Source organism: Aspergillus bombycis (assembly GCF_001792695.1).
Source record: "Aspergillus bombycis strain NRRL26010 chromosome Unknown contig00089, whole genome shotgun sequence".
Lineage (NCBI taxonomy): Eukaryota > Fungi > Ascomycota > Eurotiomycetes > Eurotiales > Aspergillaceae > Aspergillus > Aspergillus bombycis.
In genome coordinates, this window is record NW_019170091.1 from 1 (window position 1) to 13,685 (window position 13,685).

The following is a 13,685-nucleotide window of genomic DNA, read 5'->3' on the forward strand; positions in this document are numbered from 1 at the left end:
AAAAGAAAAAGTATGAGTTAAAGAGGAAAGTGTGTGTCAGGCCTCCGGTCCCGGAGTCTTCTTCCAATTTACATATGAAATACAAGGACTTCTCCCATTCCATATCCAATACTCTTAACTGCCCTTCCCCTCCTTCACCACCTGATACATACTGCCTCATTTATTTTAAGTCTCGACTATTTTGACACAATGTCAGCCATTCCCAAAGAAATCAACAGTCATCAAGCCTCAGGCCTTTCTCCAAACGCATCGTTCCAGTCCGCCTCATCCAGCCATGGAAACTCGGTTTTTACAAACCGCACGATCCCTCTGCCCAATGCCAAGCATTTGAAGCCATTTGCTACTGAGGATATCAAAGTTCTTCTTTTGGAGAATGTAAATCAAACGGGGCGAGATATTCTTACAAAGCAGGGCTATCAAGTAGAGTTTTTAAAGTCATCACTTCCTGAGGATCAGCTCATAGAAAAGATTCGGTGAGTCGAAGCCAGCATTGACATTCCATACTTTTGTATCGTGCACTAACTATTCTTTAAGAGATGTGCACGTCATCGGTATACGTTCGAAGACGAAGCTCTCAGCTCGTATTTTGAAAGAGGCTCGGAATCTTATAGTTGTCGGTTGTTTTTGTATTGGAACAAACCAAGTAGACCTCCAATATGCTGCAGAACACGGCATTGCTGTATTCAACTCTCCATTCAGCAACTCTCGAAGCGTTGCAGAGTTGGTTATTGCTGAGATTATTGCGTTAGCTCGGCAACTCGGTGACCGGTCTAATGAATTGCACAATGGCACTTGGAACAAAGTAAGCAACAAGTGCTGGGAGATACGTGGGAAGACATTGGGTATGTATTAAATTTCACCTCGGTAGGGGAACTCCACTAACTTTTGAGGATAGGTATAATAGGTTACGGCCATATTGGTTCCCAACTATCGGTTCTAGCAGAGGCCATGGGCATGTCTGTTCTTTACTATGATGTGGTGAATCTGATGGCATTGGGCACTGCTCGCCAGGTTCCCACTTTAGAGAGTCTACTTTCCCAGTCAGACTTCGTCACATGCCATGTGCCGGAACTTCCGGAAACAAAAAACATGATAGGACAACGCCAATTTGAACAAATGCGGGACGGCAGTTATTTGATTAATGCTAGTCGAGGAAGTGTCGTTGACATCCCGGCATTGATCCACGCGATGCGGTCCGGCAAGGTGGCTGGGGCCGCACTTGATGTTTACCCGAACGAGCCTGCTGGAAATGGTGACTATTTCAATAGCGACCTTAACAACTGGGCAGCGGATCTTCGCAGCCTTAAGAATGTGATTCTTACTCCTCACATTGGAGGTAGCACTGAAGAAGCACAGCGTGCAATTGGTGTTGAGGTGGGAGACGCTTTAGTGAGATATGTCAACGAAGGCACAACCTTAGGTGCCGTCAACCTTCCTGAAGTCGCCCTTCGTTCCTTGACTATGGATGAACCGGAACATGCTCGAGTATGTCAACTATCATTATATAGCAAGCCTCATGCAGTGGAAGTTATCGTTAATTCTTTGACTACAGGTGATTTACATCCATCAAAATATCCCTGGCGTCTTAAGGAAAGGTGTGTCTTACAAGTCCTGTACTTGTGTGTATATGGAACCCGGACTAATAATAATAGTGAATGAGATTCTCGGAGACCATAACGTTGACAAGCAAATGACCGATAGCAGAGGTGACGTGCGTTGTCAACTGCCTATACTCGGAGAATATCTCAACGTTAACTATGTATAGGTGGCCTACCTAATGGCTGATATCAGCGATGTTGATAACACTACTATCAAAGATCTATACGAGAGGCTTGAAAGCCTTTCATGTACGATTCCCTTATCCTCTAAATCAGCAATAATGCTAACTAGTTGCTTTAGCTCGGATCATGACACGTATATTATACTGAGGACATCTCGGCGTATGGAGGCCTCACACTATAATCAGTTATTAGTAGATTTTCGGTAGAACCGTCCCTCAACGGCCCAAGTCTACCATCTGCCAAACAAGAAAGTTATCGACTCCCATACTACCGCCGTGCTGGTTTGTGATTGAATGATTAAAACCTTGGTTATCGATATGTCAGGCGGTGTCCAGATAATAGAAACTCTAGGTATGCTGCTCACATTCGACTCATGATACTAATGCCTATGGAGAAATATTTGTTCAACACTTCGGCCTTATTGCGCCCTTTATCCTTTTAGTACCTTGAGCCTTGCCTTAAATTGAAATAGGCAAAATTGCCTTCAGACTTTCCATCCTCCAAATGCTAAATTCACAAAGTAGTAAAAGATCCCTAGAAGCTGCAATATGCCTAAGCAGCAATCGTATCAAATTCCCAGACACAACAGCGTTTGCAAGACCTGTCACTTTACAAGGGTTTGATAGGTGCGGCACATTGAAGCACAACCATATTGCATAAAGCCCTTTGTGCCTAATATAATACAATTGGCTATCAATCTACCTTCGATATAGATCCCTGTCTGCAGGCCGAGATCCCTCTCTAAAGCTTGGGCTTCGACTGCGCCTCGAAGGATTCTCCCTTGTATAATCTCGCCTATTGTTTAAATATGCATCTCGAGGCTGTTCCCCCACGCCATTATAAGTCGGAACATAAGAATCCACATTGCTGTCTGGCCGTCCAGCAAAACGACCTAAATGATTCCTGTCGCGCCCTACACGGCCGGCGTAGCTTGGTAGCCATCCCTGGTGAGAGGGCAGAGGAGGCTTTGGCGGCAGACCTCCTTCTTTGTGCCATGACGAAAGAGCCCGATGTGAATCATCCTGCTTTGCCCGACTCTGATATGGTTCATTGCCTCGATTATCAAAAGATCGTCGGGGGGCATTCCCTTGGTTGCCATGAGAGTTTGGCTTTCCAAAACGTGCAGCACCAGGTATGCGACTATTTCTGGAATCTGCCCCGGTCCGGGTTCCGGAATTGGAGCTCCAGCCGCCATTGGGGCCCATGCCCACGGAGCCTCCAGCAGGGGCTGGGGGCATAACTGCTCGCTGCCCTCGGAACCTTCTTCTATCAAATTCATGAGAGTCCTCGAAACGAGGAAGCTCGCCGGGGTGTGCAGGTAGGGGCTGGTTGGAGAAATAAGGGTGTTTCAACGCGTCGATAGCATTAATTCTTTTTCGCCAATCGAGTTTCAAGAGCTCACCTAATAACGATACGGCGGCTGGATCTTGCCTATCAATATGTCAACCTCCTTTTCCACAGTATGGTATGAGACGCTGTTAAGCTTGATTCTGAGGATGATGGATGCCCGTACTCTTTGAAGACCTCAGATAGATTCCCTGGCTTGCTGCCAAAGCTTTTCACACCTTCACAGCCTGGGAGCGAGCCCCAGCCAGGCATGTTCTCTTCAGAAGGTGTGCCCACAAGATTAAATATAAGCTGGGCTTGGTTGAGATCACTAGTGCCGGCAAGGATTGCTTGCCCTTGAACATTTCGCCGAAGACGCACCTGTCACCATCAGAAAGCAAGCCACAAGTATCAAACTGAGAAAATTACCCGACACCCCACATATCAATCGCAGTTGTATAGCGTCGTAGTTGAAGAAGGAGTTCTGGAGGGCGGTACCATCGTGTCACAACCAAAGTGGTATAGTCTCTTTTAGCTTCCCCTCCACCTTTCCCAGGCTGAGGAGGAGATTCATCATACGGTCGAGCTAGCCCGAAATCGGCAATCTGAAGAATACCTTTGTTGCTGATAAGTAGGTTGGCAGCTGTGCAAGAGTAAGTTACAGGGCCCTTTATTGCGCTGTGTAGGAACTGACCTTTCATATCACGATGCAATATTCGATTCTGTGTCAAGTTAGAAACAAGTTTTAGTAAAGTTTTATGAAAACGGTATTACCCCATGCAGATACTTGAGTCCTTCGAGGAGCTGCAGCATGTAGCATTTAATCTGAGGCTCAGTAAATTGCACAGCTGGGTTCTCTAAGAGCCCCGACAGGTCGTGTTCCATATAGGGAGTAACCATGTACATGCTCGGTTTCTTTCGGCCTTCCCCTGACCCAGGGTCAGCTCCTTGGAAAAGGAGAACGTGCAATCCTTCCTACCTTTGCTTCGTTCCACAGCCATTTCTCTTAACTGGAGAATATTACTGTGGGATAACATTTTCAAGAGTTTGATTTCACGGAGAGCAGTAATAGGGAACTTTATCGAGATGTATTAGCCCACAGCCTTGTTGCCCAGCAGGTAACCATCTTACCCCATCCTTCTCATTATGCATGAGGATCTTCTTTAGAGCGACGGTTGAGCCATCTCTTTTTGATCGCGCTTTGTAGACTTCACTAGCCAGAAGATTTAATATATTGACTTGCCTATAGAACGCGGGCACCTACCCAAACGTGCCTTCACCAAGTTTACCAAGGAACTCATACTCACGGATGCTAGTACACCCGCGAAATCGAGAGCTTCCGTTGCTATTCCGTTCGAGAGAAGCTACCACCATTTTTCTTCTAAGAGCGACAAACAATACTTATTTGTAGTGTATGGTGAATGGCCCGCCCCAACGAATGGCGATTGTTCTGTACCAAGAGGCTTGCGCAAGTTCAATTGCTGATGGTAGAATTCAGTGAGCCGAAAGTAGACTCGCAGTAAGTATGGCTTACCAGAACTATCAGGGTGATGCGCGACGCACAGGGGGTTGGGGACTGCTAATCATTAGGTCGGGTACGGAATGTAGGGTAGACGGTCTGTAGAGCGAGGCAGAGGTATATCGTATATCGGCAAACCGCGCAGCGGAAGTAACTATAACTAGATAGCACTAATCATAATAGTCCTCACACTTTAGCATTTGACGGGTGATAAGAGCTTGCATCCAGTCATAGTTATTGTTGTATTCGTAGAGGCATGGTCGCTAGATACCTTCAATGTATGTCGATCCGACCGGGAAAGGCTCCGGGTTCACGTGACTATACATCCGCACTCGGTGCTAATGGATCTCGCTGCCATTGATGGATTTCGCTCTTGCTGCTCCAAACATATTCCCATCGTTCCAATTGAAATTAGATCGTTGAGAATAAAAGAAGATCACCAAAGGTATCTCTAGATGATTTTCTTTCGCCGATGAAACTTGAACTGACTATATTATGTACAGATATGGCTGCGAATCATCCCATTCATATTCACCCAGCACGTCCCCTTTATCGCTTTACTGCTACGGCTTTGGGCGCTAGCATGTGGTTTTTTGTACGGGCCTAATCATAGATTCTCTTTTAATGAATGAGACTAACTATAGTTGCTGACAACTAGCTAATGTACCGAGCCAAGAAGGATGGCCCTGCTTTATTGGGATGGAAGCATCCGTGGGAACACTAAGTACTATAAACCAAATTAATTACAGAACAAGCTCGCGGGATTTGCATTAGACATTGTGAATCAATTGGCCGCCCTCGTTTCGTGATATTCTCCAGTTAGACAGAAATAGCGCGTACAGACATTACACATCTATTGCCCCTTGTTCAGTGTTATATAATTCTCGAAGTGGCAGTAGCCTAATTACGGCAGAGTCATCGACTAAGGAAGGTGTTTGGATATGGGCCGTAATGGTCGTGGCGCATGCTTTCTAAAACTAAAATTCTGTCGCTCTACCAAAATGGCGATGGCTTGATTTTTTGGACCATTTACTCTTGCATTTCCTCCAGTATCACCTTGTATTGACGGCGCTTTTTGTGATGGCCTGGCCGTAAGAGTGCGTAGGCTCGCCCTAAGGCCCGAGCAAGACTGGGGAATAGAGCACGCTCCGCAATGCAAGAGAAAATGAAGCTGCTCACGGCAAGTGCAAGCAGCGAAATAGCGAAATTCCCTGATAGAAAAGTCAATTGCATAACTTGCGTCACCCACCTAGAGGGCCTGAAGAGCATATAACATGAGATGATCAAGTCTACCACAACCACAGATATGAAGGCTCCTGATAACTGTTAGCAACAGATTCAAGTAGTAACAACGGTTACTAACTATTTGATCCCATAGGCTTCCGGAATGGAGGCCCCACGCTGAGAACAACACTTGCTAGCGTGTACTGAAAGCATGAGACTAGGAACAGGGCGGTGTTCTCCGAGTTCTCAATATTACTATTATCCAAATCAACCTCTGGGGGTTTGAACCTGTAGTTAGGATTAGGATGTATTTCTCAACTTGTACCGTTCGAAGTTACCCCAAATATCAACATACCATGGCTGTGTCTGAATGGCTTTGTAGGCCACAAGCTGAACCAGTATACAAATTAACATTTGGCCGAGTAATGGCGTCAGCACCTTTCGCGAGACAAGATCGGCAGTTGGGCGTTTTCGGGAGAGTACGGGATAGGGGCCGGTCCATCCCACTTTAAAAGATAGGTCAGCGCGAACAATATTGTAATCTCCTTTTATCGTTCTTGTGGTGTCCAAGTTAAGCAGTTTCACATACTAAAAATTGCGATTGGTAATATGAGCACCAGATCTATGAACAGAAACTAAAATAAGTCAGTAATTATCATACACAAGACCCATTCCTTTGATACGTACTTGAAAATCACCCAAGTTTGATGCTGACGTGTACAGGAAACTGACAGTGGAAAATTGAATAGCAGAGTAGAGACTCATATATTTGAAGCAGCAAAAGCTTGTAACTAGGGCGGCTCTCCCTTCTCTGTGATCTAGTTAACAGAAACGGCTATTTCACTCGAGAGGTTGGAATATACCTAATCAATGTTGGCACGCAGGATACATCAAATTGGCGACTTGTGAATGGAGCAGCCACAGATGCCTCAGCATCAGAAAGCGATATCCCAACATCTGCAGCTTTCAACGCGCCACAGTCATTAGCACCATCACCACAAAACCCACAGCAATAATCAAGTGACTGAAGTTTCTCCACAAGTTCGTGTTTTTCGTCAGGTGACATTCTAGCGAACACTTTCGTACGCACAAGCATCTGGATTCAAGTGAGCTGATGTCTATATAAGGAACCCAACTGAGAGTGTCATGCTTGGCAAACGAAAGATGTGCATACTCGCTGAAGTATAGTCTCATCGCCGAAGTCCAAGACCCATCTAAATACTTCTCCGCTGACCGCAAGCGAGAAATTGCGTATATTGAAGACGTTGACAGGTATAGACAAGTCCAAATCCGTTGAAGTCCCAGAAGGCTATCACTTGTCAGTTCCATTTTGTATAGAATAGAGGGAATGTCACACCATCAGTGTGTTTGGATCAAGCTTCAATGCTGGATTATCTACATTCTCCCAGCAAAGTGAAGATGTCAGATCATGGGGACGACCTGCGTGGAATTAGCCTAGATGGGCAGAGCAAGCAGTATAACTAACCTTCTACAATGTGCGGTATAAAGCATTGCTCGCTTTTCCTGACCATTCCACACTCACGAGCGACACTAACTGCAGTAAGTATATTATCTCCAGTGCACATGACATTCCGTATTCCTGCTTGGTTCAGTTCAGCAATAGTCTCAGTAGTTGTTGGTTTCAGCTTGTTTTCAAATATAATGAAGCCAATGAATTCCAGATCACTTTCTGCATCTCCACGAGTCATTTTTTGCACTTTCATCCAACTCAACTTTTGTTCGTATCTGGCGGCGCAGGCAATAACCCGATAGCCTTTGTGGGTGTACTGGCTCAGTATATCTTCAAAGTCTTGAGGCACTATTATAGTTGCGCTGAATGTTAGCGTCATGCCTTGTGTTCGTGTCCCATTGGAAGTACTGACGACTGTCGGGAAGGCATATGGCTCTGACGCTTTCTGGTGCACCCTTGACGAAGACGCTAGCACCATTGTCACCAAATTGCCTTACAATAACGCTCGCGCGTCGAAGTTCAGAGACAAATTCAAAATTCCGTAAAATACCAAGTTCAAGTGGTGCCTTTATCATTCTGATATCAGTATTCGCAATAATATGCATTTCAAAGCGAAGAGGACGATCTAGTACAGGAAAGGCATACTTACAGTGAAATTGCTCTGACGAAGATTCTCTGAAAGGGCAGGTGGCTTTGCAATGGACGGCATTATTGTTTCAAATTTGGAATCTGGCTGTTCAGGACCATGGCTGCCGCCTTCCTGGTAAGACCAGCCAGTAAATTGAAACATTTTCACGTCGAGAGGGTCACCTAGAAGCTCGCCGTCCACAATTCTCAACGAGTGGCAGGTGGCCATGATGTAGGTTAAAACATCACGCTTCTTGTGGTCGTAAGAAGTATCAAATGCTGAAGCTGCGGGAGACCCTAGAGTCACGTCCGAGAGCAAGTCTGATAGCCTTATATTAGTTAGCTATAGCCGAAATATGAGTGGCTGAGTATGACAAACCTCATTTCTCGATTTACAGTCCGCACCCCAAGAACATCCAATCCATCTTCCGTTAAGGTTCCTGTTTTGTCAAAACAAATCACGTCTAATTTACCGCCCACATTTACCCTAGAGACCAGCTTAGCGCAGCTAGGGGGGGCACTCAGAAACATAATACTCACTTCTGTGGACTAATGCAAAAAATGTTTTGATTTTTCAACCGTGAAAGTGCAAAGTTCGTACCAATTGTCAGCGTAGCAGGCAAAGCAGGTGGAACAATGATTGTTATCAGATCGAGTGCTCTGACAATGATCAAATGCCAGGAGAGCTAGGTAAAGTTAGCTTGTTCCGGAATGGTCTCTGGATACTTACACCTAGTCGGATAAAGTTGAAAAAGGAGGCTACAAATCCTAGAATAGCGACCATTGCCATAACAGATATGTAACGGAATGAATCTCGATAGAATTTGAAGCCAGAGGGCTTTGGGAAAAGCATGGAGCGAACTAACGCGCCTTTGGTTGTCAAAAACCCCGTTCGGACAACAATTGCTAGAGCAATGGCATCGTCGTCATCAACATTATGAGGGCGCCGTGCTCGAATGACCTTGGTTCCACCGAAAAGAAAATGTTTTGCTATGTTTGGATGGACAGAGGGGGCGTTGAGATTAAGATACTTAAGTGCATCGTCCGTTAATGGGGTTTTGGACACAGGAACAGATTCACCTGGTCCTGTCAGCGCCTCCTATCAAAACGTGAACATAATATATGGGCAGACCTGTGAGCATGCTCTCATTTACGATGCAGTCACCTGACAGTAAGATACAGTCGCATGGGACTTGGCTAAGCGATGGGTCGGAGAATTCGAATACATCACCCGGAACAAGTTCTCGAGAGGGAACAGACCTCCCTGTCGCGTAAGTCAGCAACTGACCAACAAGGTGTCATAAAAGACTAATTGTGAAGACACAAACTCACAAAAACCATTCCTAAGCACACGGATATCACACTCGAACAAAGAAATCTCCCTCAGCCGACTCATAGTCTGAATGGTGTTAAGGAATTACACGTGTTGTCAAGACAGAGGCAGTGACTCACAGACTTGGTCTCAATTACTGTTGCACCAATGCTGAAGACAGAGATAAAGAATATACAAACAGCATAATAGTAATATTCATCCAAAGACCAAAGAACGAGGCTTGCAAGTTGGAAGATATAAAATGGGTGGAAGGCCTTTATTGGTAAGAATTTCCCTTCGAGATAATGCGATCGGGGCCTCATTACTTACTTCATCCATGAGAAGCTGAAACAATGGTTTCTGCTGAATGTCAACAAGATTCTTGCCGAAGATTTGCTCTCGACTATCACGATCATCGGCATCTAGTCCGCTTCGCATCACTTTCGCATTTGTCCACAAAGGGTCTTTCCAACCGCTTATGAGACAGAACTTGTCTTCCAAAGGATGGTAAAAGAACCGAAGGTACCTAAAGTCAATGTAACATAAGAACGAGATGGTGGGGTCATTTTCTTCATCATAGGAATGGCTGTCTGGGTCTGCAAATACGCTGGAAAGTGGACGCCCATAAGCTTGACTGCGAACCTGGCATACGCTGAATTGATTCCATTGGTCCTGTAAAGTGTTAGGTAGAGCGAGAACCATCTAGAATAATAGTTACTCACCTCAATGGCAACCCATTGACAAATGCGAAGTGGCGTGGGTTTCCCTGTCAATCGCACACGCCATCTTGGAAACCATCGAAAAACGAGATAAGCGAAGCCAAGGGACAGGACACATGACAGAGAGTATAGAACTAAGCCAGAGAATCTGTTTGAAAACCCGGCGATCACAAACGTTAAATCCTCTGATTCAATATATATTTTCTGGTTGAGCCTGCTATCAAATCGTCGGTCCTGCGTATACGAACTAGCAGAAAGACGCCGGCCGGGGAGGAGGGGGTCTTCAGCGGAACCTCTAGAATATGACGGTCGCTTTGACCTGAATGACGATCTAACAGATCTATTTGGCGGACTAACATCACCTACGACCAAATTATCGGCTTCGCTCTCAGCGTCCACAGCATCTTCATCTGGCCACTCGACAAAGTCCTCTTCATCACGAAAGTACGTAAAACTGACCACCGAGTCCTTCCGGTTGCGACGATGGGAGAAAGAAACGACACTTGATGGAATGCTTTCTGAGATGGGCCCATCAAAAACCTACTCAATATTGGTTATGCCTGACATATAAGTAGATATATATTTTCTGGGAAACAAACGCACCTCGTGGCGGGCCATCTCTACATCAGAGACAACGCTATAACTATGAACGTATCAGCAATGCCCACAACACCGTTCTTCAGCTTGGTTTTTGAGACCTGCTTCGCATGGAGTCACGTCGGTGGCTAATCATAGACTGCGAGAGCTCAGGCACCTGAGGCTCCGTTGGCGACAGCGTCGACTCATTCACTGTCTCATACATCTTCACGATCGGCTCCAGAAGCTCTCTGGACGTCCCTCGAAGTAACGGGGAAAGGAAGGAGAGAGAAAGGAAATAAAAGCAGGACTTATGATAGCATCAGTGGACGACAGGTACAATTGTAGCTAATGTGTTTCGGGTTCTAGTTTCATGAACTGTGTGGAACCCGTCAATAGAAGGTATGACTACCCCCAAGCCAAGAGTGATCTATGGCGTTGCATTTCTATCAGCACGTGACTGGATATATAGTACTAACTCCGATTATGGTTTTCCTTATCAGTCCCGATTTGATGACACAGGATTAACGATTGATCTTCATGAAATCAAGGTACTCTGGATACTCAGAAAGACATGATGAAAATTTGAACCACATTAATCGTTTTCATCAGAGCGATCCTATACTAGCATGCTGATATGACTGAAACTGGGGGCAATGACCTCCGGAGGTATTATGCGGAGCGACGATGGTATCGATGGTGGTTTCTGTACGTAATACTCAGTATCAATCTAGACCAGGGATACTAAAGTAAACCCAGTCAGCCTGCTTACTACAGAGTACTTTTTACAAGATGTTGCACCACAAAATACTGTATCTAGCTACCTGTCTAATTCTATAAAGAAATATATCATCTCACTTAATGCAATTTCATGATGAGTCAAGGCTTATGACCGTGTTAATCAATGGAGATTTAAATAGCAAGCCTGAAGGTAAAAAATATGTTGATAGTGAATCTATCTGGGTACGTTAGATACAATAATACATTCATATTGTATGTATGGAGTAGTCTACCGGTATCTGCGGGGACTTCTACCTGGTATTAGTAGTACACATTCCGAGCTATCCAACTGTTTACAGTTGTTGTTACAGTAAGGTATTGTTGGGAGGGTTCCAAAGGTTCTCAACCAGCAGAGGTCTCAGTCCCGCCAAGCCCCTCGGCCCAAGGGCGCTAAAGATCCCACCAAGCCAGTATTCCAGACTCCCAAAACTTAGGCGTATCAAATTCTTCCTCATCTCCTTCATCAGCGACAACCCCTCAGCCAACCTCCCTTATCTTTCTCGACCCATCTATAAGCCTGCTGAAAACATCCTCACAATGTCTGAGCCTATTAGAAATAAGAAAGCGGATTTTCCGGTCGCCCCGTAAGTCTCTTTTGCGTTGATTAACCCCATATTCTCTGCAGAGATACATCTACCCAGTTGGACACGTCTTGCCTTCTAACGATATTTCGAGAATAGGACGCCTCAAAACACCCCAGCTAATAATGCCCCTATTTCCTCCCATGCCCAGCAGCCCGGAGTCTCCAGCATTAAAGAAGGTATTCACTCGACCATTCTCCTTGCTAGCCAACTGTCCCTAACATCATCACCCTAGAATCCCTTGATCATGCCACAGCTGCTTCTTTATTCGCGAGGAACCCTGGGCTTGTCTCCATGATTCAAGGAAAACTGGGATCACTTGTCGGCCGCTCTTCCGGATATATTGAGTCTCTGCCCGCACCTGTCCGTCGACGTGTCGCTGGTCTGAAAGGTATCCAGAAGGAACACGCTAAGCTGGAAGCCCAATTCCAAGAAGAGGTGTTGGAGCTCGAAAAAAAGTACTTTGCAAAATTTACTCCTCTGTATCAAAGGCGTGCCACAATTGTCAATGGGGCTGCAGAACCGACCGATGGTGAAGTTGACGCGGGCAAGGGCGAGGAAGAAGATGTAGAAGTTAAGAACGAAGATGAGTCTAAGAAGTCCGAGGACAAGGTGTCATCAACAGCCGGAATACCAGAGTTCTGGCTTTCTGCTATGAAAAATCAAATTTCCCTGGCAGAGATGGTGACTGAACGAGACGAAGAGGCTCTCAGGCACCTCACCGATATCCGAATGGAATATCTTGATCGCCCAGGATTTCGCCTGATTTTCGAATTCTCCGAGAATTCGTTCTTCACAAACAAGACTATCTCAAAAACGTACTATTACAAGGAAGAGAACGGGTACGGTGGTGATTTCATCTATGATCATGCTGAGGGCACCAAGATCGATTGGAAAGATGACAAGGACCTTACTGTCCGTATCGAAAGTAAAAAGCAGAGAAACAAGAGTGAGTTCGATCTCGTGCAAAGAGAAAGTCATGAAGCTAATGTCTTGATTTTCCAGACACAAAACAAACTCGCGTTGTCAAGATAACCGTGCCCACGGAGTCTTTCTTTAATTTCTTTTCTCCCCCACAACCCCCAACGGACGACGATGATACTGTCGCTACCGACATTGAAGAGCGGCTTGAGCTTGACTACCAGCTTGGAGAGGATATCAAGGAAAAGCTCATTCCTCGCGCAATCGATTGGTTTACTGGGGAAGCCCTTCAGTTCGAAGATTGGGTGATGATATGGACCCAGATGATTTTGACGACGACGACGAGGATGAGGACGAGGATGAAGATGACGACGACGAGGACGACGACAGGAGGTCTGATGGGGATGTTGATGACGATTCTGATGAAGAGGTACCCCCCCCCCCCCCCCGCCCCAAACATCTACGTGTGATGTATGAATGCTGACTTGAAACAGGATGGTACTTCGAAGCCCAAGAAGGAGGCCGCAGAATGCAAACAAAGCTAAACAGTCAGCTAATTGTTGAAAGCGCAAACTCGAATAGTGCTATAATCATTTCCACTTGACTTCTGGTGCCTGATTTTCTTCTTTTGTTTCCCTCAGATTGTTTCTTCTAATCATGCGTGGCTCCTGATCCATTCAATAGCGGTCCACTGTATGTATGGTCAAATTTTTATGTGTAACCCATGCATACTTCACCATTAGATTGGTGGACATGTAGTGGATGGTAAAGCTCGTTGGATGGAACCATCAAGGCAGTCTCGGTCCTTAATCATTCTTCTTTCTCATCGCCCTCCAAGCTCCTCTTTC

The 13,685-nt window shown here is 45.5% G+C and overlaps 4 protein-coding genes across 4 annotated transcripts; 2 read left to right on the plus strand and 2 right to left on the minus strand.

The window, feature by feature from the left end:
• Positions 1-189: 189 nt before the first annotated feature.
• On the plus strand, positions 190-1,928 carry ABOM_008254 (D-3-phosphoglycerate dehydrogenase; the record flags this gene model as incomplete). Its single annotated transcript, XM_022535383.1, has 7 exons — positions 190-473; positions 535-842; positions 896-1,485; positions 1,553-1,595; positions 1,653-1,711; positions 1,766-1,847; positions 1,900-1,928. The coding sequence occupies 7 exons, from the start codon at positions 190-192 to the stop codon at positions 1,926-1,928; spliced, it is 1,395 nt and encodes a 464-aa protein (XP_022386181.1).
• Positions 1,929-2,479: 551 nt separating this feature from the next.
• ABOM_008255 (CDC2/CDK family serine/threonine-protein kinase) lies at positions 2,480-4,481 on the minus strand (the record flags this gene model as incomplete). Its single annotated transcript, XM_022535384.1, has 8 exons — positions 2,480-3,212; positions 3,295-3,488; positions 3,542-3,750; positions 3,802-3,829; positions 3,882-4,036; positions 4,087-4,183; positions 4,239-4,320; positions 4,372-4,481. 8 exons carry the CDS (start codon positions 4,479-4,481, stop codon positions 2,480-2,482), a joined length of 1,608 nt encoding a protein of 535 aa, XP_022386182.1.
• Positions 4,482-5,655: 1,174 nt separating this feature from the next.
• ABOM_008256 (putative P-type ATPase) lies at positions 5,656-10,781 on the minus strand (the record flags this gene model as incomplete). The annotated part of the gene is made up of 21 exons (XM_022535385.1): positions 5,656-5,942; positions 5,990-6,138; positions 6,206-6,356; positions 6,440-6,485; positions 6,538-6,661; positions 6,714-6,946; positions 7,025-7,159; positions 7,208-7,290; positions 7,337-7,669; positions 7,734-7,887; positions 7,971-8,277; positions 8,328-8,435; positions 8,489-8,634; positions 8,679-9,028; positions 9,081-9,212; positions 9,281-9,347; positions 9,401-9,535; positions 9,591-9,932; positions 9,983-10,519; positions 10,583-10,622; positions 10,678-10,781. 21 exons carry the CDS (start codon positions 10,779-10,781, stop codon positions 5,656-5,658), a joined length of 3,963 nt encoding a protein of 1,320 aa, XP_022386179.1.
• Positions 10,782-11,872: 1,091 nt separating this feature from the next.
• nap1 (histone chaperone NAP1) lies at positions 11,873-13,382 on the plus strand (the record flags this gene model as incomplete). Its single annotated transcript, XM_022535386.1, has 6 exons — positions 11,873-11,919; positions 12,016-12,095; positions 12,152-12,865; positions 12,922-13,142; positions 13,184-13,267; positions 13,332-13,382. 6 exons carry the CDS (start codon positions 11,873-11,875, stop codon positions 13,380-13,382), a joined length of 1,197 nt encoding a protein of 398 aa, XP_022386180.1.
• Positions 13,383-13,685: the final 303 nt, after the last annotated feature.